The 12501-nt window shown below is 36.2% G+C and overlaps 1 protein-coding gene across 6 annotated transcripts; it reads left to right on the forward strand.

The window, feature by feature from the left end:
* The first annotated feature begins 3579 nt into the window (after positions 1-3579).
* On the forward strand, positions 3580-8186 carry LOC110879397. 6 transcript variants are annotated; one of them, XR_002558649.2, is made up of 4 exons: positions 3580-4054; positions 4160-4380; positions 5543-5630; positions 6598-8186. XR_002558649.2 is itself a non-coding variant. In XM_022127848.2 (3 exons), the coding sequence occupies exons 1-3, from the start codon at positions 3690-3692 to the stop codon at positions 6630-6632; spliced, it is 621 nt and encodes a 206-aa protein (XP_021983540.1). In that variant the 5' UTR covers positions 3581-3689; the 3' UTR covers positions 6633-8186. The 6 variants fall into 6 exon arrangements, 3 of the variants coding, with proteins under 3 accessions (XP_021983540.1, XP_035830531.1, XP_035830530.1); XR_002558650.2 differs by having other exon boundaries at positions 5554-5630; XR_004861014.1 differs by lacking the exon at positions 5543-5630 and having other exon boundaries at positions 3581-4054; positions 6598-7135; positions 7562-8186.
* Positions 8187-12501: the final 4315 nt, after the last annotated feature.

Raw genomic sequence — 12501 nt, forward strand, 5'->3', positions numbered from 1 at the left:
AATAGATCTATCGCTCCTGCCCCTCGGTCCTACCCTGAGGATTAATGACCTCAAGTTTCCGCCTACCCATTCACATGATCTAAGTAACAAACCTCCTTACGCTAACCATACCATGTATAAAGTAATCATAATCATTGTAACATGTATTTCACCCCCGCAGTTTAGAAAACTGAAAACAGTCAAGAGAAAAGGGGGACATGAACTCACAGTCGGTGCGTCTCTACCAAGTAATACTCCAAATCAAGCGGCTGTGCAACGACCTACATGTACTAATTCTATTAGACGGACGGCCGTGCCTTAGCTTTATGGTTTAAGTTCTTGGGAAATAGTTAGACAACTATTTCGTGTTTACTTTTCGTATATACTTGGTAGTTAATCTCCTTCCCAAGGATGGGGGATTTAATACATGTGTACTCGAAATATATTATTAAGTCTTACTTAATATATATTTATTTCCAATTCCAAAATATAAATATTTTTCTCAAAAATATTATATTTTCATTTCACATAATTTCCCCAAAAATAATACGTCGACAAAACTACGCGTTCATAAATATTTCCGTATAATGCGTAAGTTACGTTTTAACGACCGAGTGGTAATAATAATTACCGATGTAACTTATATGATTATCGTGAAAGCGTTCGTATTATTTTGGATTCGTTAACGTTCGTAAATATTATTTTTACTCTAAAAATAATATTTATACACTTCACAAAATAGTGACAAATAATGTTGTGAGAAAATATATTTACTAAATAAATATATATTTATCACGTTTAATTTTGTGAAAATCCCACCTCCGATATTTGTAAATAAAGTCGTGGCGAAGCTTATATTTTGAAAACATGTCAAAAAGTATTTCTAACACTTATAGTGAAAATAATTCTAAGTGTTAGGTTTTTAGAAAAATTTCGCCAGAGTTTCCTCTGTAACTGGAGGTGGCCACGCTTTCAAGCGTATCATTTTCTTTTACAAAACAACCCAACAACTTCTTTATTCGATCAAACAACTTTCATCACAACAAACTAGTTAACAAGTATGTAAATCGCATAAATCACATGAACTTGTAGTTTTTCTAAAATTATAGTGTAAATCTCATCATTTTTAGCGGATCTTTATATAAAGTAATTTGATCTTGTAAAAACCTCGTTTTTAGAGAAAATCCGTCTTTACAACTTCTAGTCATTTTTACAAAATTTGTTATTTTATCGAAACTTTTGTGTTACACTAGTGCTTACACACTTGTGTGTTCTAAAAATCATACTTGTAAGTGTAAGATCCGTTTTTAGAAAACATGATTTCTGTGATATGGGGTTCTTTGAAAATACCACCTGCAGATACGTAGATCTGCTAGTTTTAAATACTATTTCACAAGTAAAACACTTTTACACAAGTTCATGATTCGCGTGTGGTAGAGTTTTACCTTTTAACCCTTGTTTCATTCAAAACAACCTTATGTCATGATTCGTGATCATGACCAACCCGGGTTAAATGATGATCCGAGCTACCACAACATAGATCGGGTCTAAATAATCACAAATTTCAATTACTACAACATTTACACAACTAGTAAGCTTTTAACCATCATTATTCATATTTTTAGTAGACTTTAATGCTTCATTTTGCAAGATTTCGAGTTTTAATCGTTACACAACATATTAACCACTACAAAATAGTTCAAGTAAGTGTTTTAAGTAACATACCACTAGCTCGAGGCTAGGGAAGAATCTAAGCGCAAATGAGGTGGATAAAAGCTAGAGAAAGAGGTCCTTCGAGCTCCGAGTGCACCAAACCTCCTAATACGTGATCCTTGAAGCTTGTATGATCTTGGAATGTGAAGATGGCAACCGAAATATGGATGTAGGGGAGGGGGGGTGTTCGGCCGAGAGGTGTAGAGAGGGAAAGAGAGAGCTTGAGTGGTGTTATGTGTTGTGATTATCTCATGTGCCATTACTTACTACTTATAGACAAATGGGGTGATTATTGTCCAAGAGATCTTGTGTCTTTGTGATATTAAACATTTAGATTATAATAATCAAAAGTATTCAAAGCTTGTCTCCCCTAGTTGGGGCCGATTTCAATGGGGGGGGGGGGGTTCTAGTTCGTTTGCAACTGAATTGGTTAGATACTAGTTAAGATAAGTAGGTTAGTTAAGTAGTTAACTCGGTTAGTTGTGTGTAGTGTTTTATGGCGGGTGTTAGGGTGTTCAGGGACCCTAACTGGCTCAGAAAAAGATAAATAATGTTCATGACAATATTTTCATGTCCCGGGTAAAGTCCGGTTGTTCGGTTGGATAGTAATCCGTTAAAGCGCTTAACAAAGCTTTTAAGTATCGTTAATGCCCTTTCTAGTGACACAACTTAATCCTGACACTTTGGAAAGTGTCTAGTAATATTTTTCTCATGTTTTGGCACTTTATTAGCTAGCCAGAGGCTGAATTGTTCATTAAAGTGCTGTGTTTTGTGCTTAGTGTACGTTTTAGGCACATCCAGTCATTGTAACTTATTCCTAGAGACGCAGTCCTACAACCCTTGTATCCCTACACTCACTATGGGTGTAGTAAAATCTTTCTGGCTCATACAGGCCTTGGAGGCATTATCTGCCTGATGCTGGCTTTATCAGCATGTTCAATAGGTTATCCATTCATAGTGCTACTGTGCTTTTGTGCATCATGTTTGTCACTACAATTCAGTATGTAAATAATGTAGTGACGGTATGTAAAGTATGATGCAGGTATGTATAAGTATCAGAAATCAAGTAGCAGTTCATCAGTAATTTCAAGTAAGCACAATAATTAAGCAGCAATTAGTTATTAATTAAGTCGTATGGATACCTGGTTTAGTGAGGGTTGTCACATTTAGCCCACAACTGTGACAACCGGTAATTAACGGCTTTTAATTACGCGATTTAACAAACATTTTAAACGATAATAAATAGTGTTTAAGGCACGAATTAACCTAATTAGGCTATCGGAATGCCTAGGAACGCTTACCTAACGTTACAGTGCGCGTATGGCGATTTTCGGGAAATCTGCTGAACGATAAGCGGTAACGAACTGACACCGTACAAAATACTGACCACGCCGACAAATACGAAGTTTATACGTATAAATTAAACTTATGGATTTTGTTTTGTGGAATTATCACATTTTCGAACGACACAAAGCATAAACGTGAACGAAAAACGTTGAAACAGTAACGCACCGACAATCAACGATGAAACGGAAGCTCCGGACTCGAATTACGTCGCGATATTAAGATATTATGATACATTTAGCTTCGTTTTTAAATTTTATTACCCGTAGTTGAAATCGGACCGAAAAACGAACGAGAAACGTAACTGAGTCATTTTACGCGTTTCTAACGCAAACGACATAATGCGCGTCAAATATCGATATCCGATAAAATTTTTAGTGTTTCGACTCAAAAAGATTTTATTCTACGACATTTTATGGCACTCGGGTTTGAAAACGGGTTTCAGAAATATAATCGGGCCGCTGAAAACATTAGTAACGGGCTTGTGGGCCCTGGGCCCAAGCCCACTCTAGAAACCTAGGTATAAATATACCTTATCCTCTTCAATCTCATTTTTGAAAACCCTAGACCACATTCACACAGACAAGAACCATCTGACTCTCTCTCCTTCTTGATCGAACTCAGGTGACCGAAGATCATTATTCTGGTGACTCATGTTTGCCGGCGACACAACAACCCCCCTAACCCACACCCGATCCTCCTCTCTCTCGCGATACCTACTCCGGCGACGGAGCCGGTGGTGCTGGCAGTTGCCGGCCGTTTTTGTTCCAACCACACCCGACGAGACACCCCACACCCTCCATCTTCCGATCACCCATCTCTCTAGAGCTCATGATTACTTGCGAGAGAACCCCGACCACCTCCACTGTCGTCGTGGCAGTGACGACGATCTGACGGCGGAAACGTCGTGGTTGGCGGCGGGGCATGGTTCTTCACTTCTTCTATTTCAAACCTGTACGGTGGTGGTGGCTGATACGGTCGCAACGACTGTGATACCTCCATTTCTGGCAAATTTCTGGTAACTCTCTTGCTTTCTTTTAAAAAATCTTTCAAAGATTCAAGTAATTGACAGGAGAATCCTTCTCTCATTTTTTTCTTTTTTTTTCGATGACGTTTGGCGTAGCAACGATGATGATGCTGATGTTTGGTTCAACTACAATTCAAATTTTTATGTTTTTGGTCAGATATGGCTCAGGTGTCGGTTCAGGTTTTGTTTGGATGTTCGGGTTAGATACGAGTCAACTCAGCTGCGTTTCGTGTCAAACCCGGTTGACTCGGTCAACACCGGAGTCAACTCGGGTCAACATCGGTCAAACAGGTCAACGGCGGTCAACTCACAACCCGGTAACAAGTTTAAGTAGCGAGTTATTCTTTTACTCGGTTCTAGATTTTTAGATTTATTTAGTTATACGTGACCGAGCTCGACCCGATTCAATTAGATATTAGTTGCGTGTTGATAACATTTGACGATAATATTTACTTTGATATATTTTGTATGCAATATTGAGTTTTGAATGGTTAACGACAAACTTTTCTTGTCGGGTTATTCGAAAAACAGGGGAAACCCTGCCCGATTTTCGTTAAATACCCGACATACGAATCTTATTTTCTTATAAAAACGACGCCTATTGGAATTCAAGGCATTTTATACAAATAAATATAAAGATATCTTTATGTTGACGACGTTATAAGCTAACGAAACCCGATACTCGTTTAAAATAAATATAATGTATATATTTATTTCGAATACCAATACTCTCAGACACTTTTGCAAATAAACATAAGGTATATTTATTTCGAACATCAACACTTCCGAACGCTTTTACAAATAAATATAAGGTATATATGTATTTCGAACATCAACGTTTCCGAACGATTTTATAATATAAATATAATTATTTATTTATTTCAACGTCTATATTTCGTGATACTTTATAAAACAAATATAACCGTCTATATTTATTTCGAAAAAACTTCGGAATTCAGGATTCACTTTTCAAACATTTAATATTTGGAAATTATATAATATGAATATGATTATTTATGTTTCTTTCCGTCGCCTAGAATCCGAATTCTTACAAAGTGAATATATTTGTTTATATTCGTTTCAAACATCAAGTTTCAAATATAATTATATATGTAGATCTATTTATTTATTTCCATCCTACGAAAACTACAACTGTATATTACCGAATCATACGACATTTCGAATACGCATCATTATCCATCTACGTAATTCTAATTCACGACGACTAACACGACATCGTAAGTATATATTTACATTTGAATATATATAAGTATATATCTTAGTCACTCGAAAACTAAGTCGATCTCGAGACTTAGTTTTATCCCGATTATAAACGGGATCAACTAACAATAGTTTGGTTATTTCAAACCAAAATAATAACACCTTAATAGAATCGTTTAACTAACGATTCGGTAGAGCTCGGATACGTAGTTTAGCTACGTCGTGTTATTTAGAAAACTTATAAGTATTCCTTCGTAGGAATGTCATAGTTGCATGCTAGCTAATTCACGTTCCTGGAACGACACTTCGGAATCACACTAGGCTAGCTTTGCACAGGATTATCCAGGTGAGTTCATAACCCCCACTTTTTCTAGTTTTACATTTTTATAAATGTTTTCGGAGGTGGAAAGACATGCAAGTTTTACAAATGTAAACAATTTTTCGATAAGCGAAAACCTCATATTTCTAAACCATGTTGCGAATAGATTACAAAGAACTCAAATGGTTTACGAATGATTTATACTAAACATACCGGTTTTACAAAACACACGCGTATTTACGAGACGTGCATGATTTTCATGACAAGAGACGGGAATGTCCTAGTTACAATAATGGGACTGGGTTGGTCTGCGTACGTAAAACGAGACAACCCAGTGAGTTCATATCCCCCTTTTCTTTTAAACGTTTTCGGTTTTGTAACTCTCGGGGGGAAATACATGTTATTTTGGTATGGTTAAACTACAGAATGAATTAGTAGATCACGTGCGAATAGGCTGATACTTAAAGCACCATGTTAAGACCACGGAACAAAGGGGGTAGATCTATCGGGTACAGGGCGAGCCCCACTCACGAGTCCTTGTGTGACCACATGGAGTTTCCTTTGGTACCCTCGCCGGGTGGACCGGTACTAAATCGCTTACGGGTTGGTGGCTTCCTATGTCGACACACATATTAATGTCCTAGCTACACATTAATGATCAGCATGTTCATTGACGCTTTGCATACCGGATTTCGATATCTAAACTTTCAAATGTCTTTAAGATTCATTTGACACAAACTCACAAATACATGGTTTTACAAACATTGGTAACGTTTTCAACTTATGTACAAGTAAGAGGACGAGTTGGTCCTGCTTACAAAGACTCTCGTGGGCTAGACTCGCAATTTTCATATATCATGTCGAGAAGATGACTTTACTATATTTTCTCAATAACTTTTAAACCGGTTATCAAAAAGATTTATTTTAAATCTTTTCAAAACAAACTATGAACTCGCTCAACTTTATGTTGACTTTTCTGCATGTTCTTTCTCAGGTTGCATTTTCCAAACTATGGAAAGGTTGGAATAGGAGAACCCACGGGAATTCGAGTAATTAGCAGGCGTTCAATTTCTAGAAGTCTTAGCTTATTTGCTTCCGCTGTGCAATGAAGATACCAGTCCAGTCATGCCAGCTCTGATATTTCGGGGTGTGACAACAACCATTAAACATTTTCTTTTTAAACCCGTGTGATTAAAATTCGATCATAGGAGTATATGTTTGTATAGTTGTGATTTACTTATGCAAAAAAAAAAAAAATTCAAAAAATGTTGAGAAAAATACAAAAATATGAAGTTAGTAGTTGTTGAATAAAAGGCTAAAGTTGTTGCCTTGTAGTTGATGTTTATAGTTTAGTTTTGTTTAGAGTAGTCGTTTGTAATAAAAATCGAATTTTTCATCACCTTAGCCACTTAAAAAAAAATCCTATTCCATACCTTTAACCTAGCCCCGTTACAACCCTCCAAAGACCTTATGACTTGTTCTTAGTATTCGTGTTTGGTGGTGGAGAACGATTGAGTTGTAAGCCTATGCGGGTACGTGTTCTAATCGGTTTGAATGATTATTTCAAAAGCGCTAATGCATCAACTATTAGCCAATTTTAAACCGAGTGGAGAGAACACTGTGAGGGATGTGCATGATTTATTGGTTTCAAGGGCGGGTTAATCTTGGATAACCATTTTATATGTGATTATTCACTTTACAGTTAGATATTTCGTAAATTGTAAAAAGTTTGAACCGGGTATGACTTTAGACCTTAACTTACGTCTCAAGAATGGGAAGTGTGTTTCTTGTTCAACCCACGTGAAAGTGAAAAACAGATTTGCTTGAGGGCAAGCAAACGACAAGTGTGGGGTTGTGATACATGGTCAAAAACCGGTGTTCGTTAATCTTTAAGTTCATGTATTTGCTTAACTTTTAATCTCGAATAGCCTACTTTTAATGGGATTTGTGTTTTGCAGGTCTTATGGAGTTTAATGAGCTATTTGGGAGCTTTACGTTGCACTGGGAGCGAACGGGATCAACCGAGGATGTGAAATGAACAAAACCGGGTTAATCATGAAGATTGGATGTGTTTTGGGGGATGTTAATGGATTTAAAATGAGTATATTAGAAATTGGCATGATAGATGGCTGAATTACGAGTACGTGGGCGAAAACGGTGAGTAAAACGAAGCTGTAACGAAAAAGTTATGAAGAAAACAAGAAATCAGGAAATCCGCATTTAAAGGGGGCGTCGGGGACACCCTAAATGGCCGTCGGCGACGCCCTCCCTGTATGTATGTCGCGAATTTTGTTGTTTAATGAGTTGGGGACGGTTTTTAGGTGAGGTTTTGACCAATTTTCAGGGGTTACAAGTCTTGGGAGGTTAAAACAACTCCTTGGAAGCATCCTCTTGATCTCTAACAATCCCTAACACCTCTAATCCATCTCTAACATCCTATCATCACCCGGATGACAACAAAACCCTAGTCCATCAACTCCATCTCCGTCATTCCACTATCACCATCATCTTCATCCACCATATAAACCCTAACTTCCACCACTTCTCAAGACTTGAAGATTATGGTTCGGTGTTCGTGTTCATCCTCCGGTGATCGTGCTTCTTCGACCATGAACGGCTAGTCTCGTCGGTTTCACCCCGGTGTAGATTTTTGTAAGATTTTCTAGGGTCTATGCATTTGTATTTTGATTTGATTTTGTGACAAATTGTTTAGTATTTGAAACTTATGATAATTGTCATGCATTTGAATTGAATTTGTGAATTGTCGAATGATTATAAAATTTGACTTTGCAAAATGAATTTGTGCACTTATGCCTTATCGTAGGTTAGGATTTACATGTCTGAGGTAACGAAGTGCATTACGGTCCGTTGTCTATGACGTCGATAGCAATTGGCACCTAAGCTTCGTGACAGTCATCCGTTAATCACTATATGCAATTGAATAAGTTAAAACATGTAGGAACCCTAGTTCTTGCAATAATCGAACCGGGTGTGGAACTTGTCTCTAATTTCTTGTTTTAATCATTTAGTAATTTAGTTGCAATTTTAGTTAATCACAAGTGTTTTAGATAATACCAATTGTCGGGTCACTCCGATTTATTTTCCAACCAAACAAACTTATAATAATTAGCAAACTTCATAATCACATTGTACATTGTTTGTAAATAGTCTAACTAATCGAACGGGTCGTGCGATACTGACCACCTGCTCTTCATGGATTCGATACTCGACTTACCCTAGCTACCTAGGTTTAATTGGGTTTTTGACTGATCGGAACGACACGGTCACGTCATTATGAAATTTCTAGATCGGGCAGGTTTAGACGAAAGTTTGGATAGGATAGAACTAATTCGGTAGATATCTCGTTAGATTATTTATAAGTCGAATGATTCCATTCATACCGAAAGAGTATACATCATTTACAAGCTGAAGAAAAAATTTCTCCAGCATTTCCCCTTTGGGATCTCCAAAACTTAACAACCAATGAACACACAACCCATTTATACATGGAGTTTGGTGAGGCTGAGCACATCTGATAGCTCAATCTCTTGATCGTCAAAAACCCAACCGGCAAGTGATAGAAACTTCGAATCACCATACCGTTAAACTTCAAGTTTGTGAAAACCCATGAAATCTGAAATCCTGTTTTCCGTAATCACTTTTAAGCACACTCTTGAATGATTGATCAGTGTAAACGGTAATCTCCATAATCAGCAAATCTTCATCGGATAACAAAACATCTGGTAACACACTGTAATCTAAGAAACATTCTTCCACGATCATTTGGTAACACACTGATAACAAATCATCTGGTAACACACTGAAATCTGAAATCCTGTTTCTGTAATCACCTTTAAGCACCCTCTTGAATGATTGATCAGTGTAAACAGTAATCTCCATAATCAGCAAATCTTCATCGGATAACAAATCATCTGGTAACACACTGTGATCTAAGAAACATTCTTCCACGATCAGATTCACATTCTTCCTCTTCAGTCACAATAACAGATGTATAGTCTTCTCTGTTAGTCGCGATAACAACTTAATCAACAAACATCATCATTCCCCGGCTGTTAGTCCAAAAAACAATTCATATGCTTGAAGATTAACCATTCTAACACTTTAGACTATCACAAAGCTGTGATATCTTTTAAGTATCTATAATACTAATGCATCTCCTGATGCTAATACTGCTATCCGGCTTGTAAGAAGACTCGGGATACAAACCCAAAGACATCAATCTGATCACGATCTTAAGAATCCGAACTTCCTCTGATTACGGACGAGCAAATCCAGATGTTGTGCATTCCCGGACAATCTGAAGTCGGAACCTCCCGAATACTGTTGCACATCTGAATTTCAAAAATGCCGGAATTTTAATATATTCTAATGAAATTTTTATCCCCCTCATTTTTGCAAATTCTGACATGTCTAAAACTTATCACTGAATTTCCCCTCAAAACAAGCAAATTCAGTCATTTCTTTTCACTAAAAAACTCAACTATGCGGAAAATGTGACATTTTGCTCCACAAAAGTGCGTTTTTCATCAAGGCGGATTTTTTCTTGTTGGCCCATTAATAGTCACTACTCCGAATGATAATCATTCTACATAGGTATCTGTGACAACCCCACTAACTTCAACACTCTGCGATTTCATGTAAGGCCATAAAATTGAGTAGGTTTACCCTTGTCTTTATCACACACAATTATAAGTTATTGGATCTAGCTTTTCGAGTGGATTTGGGTTAGGCCATGTAGGCTGATTTATATGTTGGTTAGTAGATTTAATATTGGACTAGCTAGTGATCATGTGTGGGCTTGTCTAGAATAGTGTACGGTTTGGGCTTAGGCCCGGTTTGTAATAGGGTTCCCCTATGTGATATAAATAGGGGTTCCTAGGTCGTTTATGGTTGATCTTGTTGATTAGAATTTCACAAACAAGTTTATTGTACCAGACGAGTTTATCTCGTGTGCAATCAATATCAGTTCTTGTTCTTGACACTTTTAATTATTTTTCGCATCTTTGATTGTGTTTGTGGTATCCTACGAAGATCTCTGGAAATTACAATTGGTATCAAATCCTAAGAAGTCTTTCGAAGGCTTAGTTTTTCTGGATATTACTCGAAGAACAAGAAGAAAGAACAAGCGGATTCGAAGAACAATCAAGAACACGAAGAAGAGTTCGAAAAATCTTCATTTGATCTTTTTTAGAAGTTTTGATTGTGTTTCCAAGTTTTCCGGGACTATTGGAGGAAAGGATCTCAGAAATTGAATTTCGAATTACTTCTTGATTTTCGGGATTTAGTTTTTGATTGCTATCAAAACTAATACGTGTGCGGGATTTTATTAGCTGAGTACGGGTTTAAAAGTGTACAGGTGTGCGACCTAGAGTGTACGGTTCTGTCACACCCCGACCATGTAAAACAACAAATCGTGGCGGAAACGTCGGGGAGAGTTGTAACAGAATCATTGTTTCACAACCATGGATCAAATAGTTTTGTTTTATTGAATTATTGAACTCAATGTTTTGGTACAAGTCAGATAAATACAAATAATTGTTTTCTCAGTTTTAAATTCGCTAAGGCACAAGTCCATTCTATGTGTAGCATGCATCAACAATCATCGCATAGCAGTACCTGAAACATATATGAAAATAGGTACGTCAGCATAAAAATGCCTGTGAGTAACATAGGTTTTGTTGATTTAGATTCATGGCTTTAGTTAACATAAGAAAAAGGTTTTATGTTTTGCCAAAAATAGCCATGAATCTTTGTGAAAAGTTTTGTTTCTAAAATGCATTATTTGATAAAAGGTTTGTAGTATATAAAATATACTTTGGTTTAGAAAAGACCGGATAAGTAGTATATCAAAATATACTTTAGTTTTGAAATAGTTAATAGGTAGTATATCAAAATATACTTTGATTAATGAAATAATAGATTTGATACTATATCTTTAGTATACTTTGGTTTGAGAATAACAATATCGGTAGTAAATCAAATTATACTTTGGTTTGAAAATAGCATATCAACTATGCTTTGGTTTGAAAATAGCATATCAACTATGCTTTGGTTTGAAAATAGCATATCAAACTATGCCTTGGTAGTACATCAAAATATACTTTAGTAAACAGTAGCATATCAAACTATGCTTTGGTTTGAAAATAGCATATCAAACTATGCTTTGATAGTACATCAAAATATAATTTAGTAAACAGTAGCATATCAAACTATGCTTTGGTTTATAAAAAAGTAGCATGTTAAAACATATGTTGGATTTTGTACATAGTATATCAAAAGTATACTTTGGATAATAATATCACATTTGAGAGTATATCAAGCTATACTTTGGTAGTATATCAAAATATACAAAAGAAATTGTGATTTGCATTCATTCAAACCTTAGTGTATCAAACTACACTTTGGAGACTATAGAAATACCATAAAGGCAATTTCTATTTGGTTAAAATTTGGTTTCTGACATTCCGTACAACAGGAATGGGGTGTCTAGTCCTATAGTGCTATATCGTACTACCAATCGGCTTGGTGAATGGATTATAGTGAGTACAATCCAACAATTTGTTTTACAAGTTTGAAAATCAGTGTTTAAAACCATAGATAATCGTTTAATTTGTCAAAGAATAGGTATCATGCATATGTAATCATATAGTTTAAAATCATGAAAATATCAAATAGGCATATATGTTTCACCCCAAAATATTTGAAAGTAGTAAAAGAGGGGACTATGTACTCACTTGAGATTGCAAGAATCCTTGATTAAGTGTCCTAACAAAGCTCGGGAAATCAAGGAATCAAGTGGCACCTAGTATGGAATCACTATGTCATACAATCGGATCCTAAATCGGGAGATAGGATAGAATGGTGTTCTATAAATCAA

Source organism: Helianthus annuus, chromosome 6 (assembly GCF_002127325.2).
Source record: "Helianthus annuus cultivar XRQ/B chromosome 6, HanXRQr2.0-SUNRISE, whole genome shotgun sequence".
Taxonomy (NCBI): domain Eukaryota; kingdom Viridiplantae; phylum Streptophyta; class Magnoliopsida; order Asterales; family Asteraceae; genus Helianthus; species Helianthus annuus.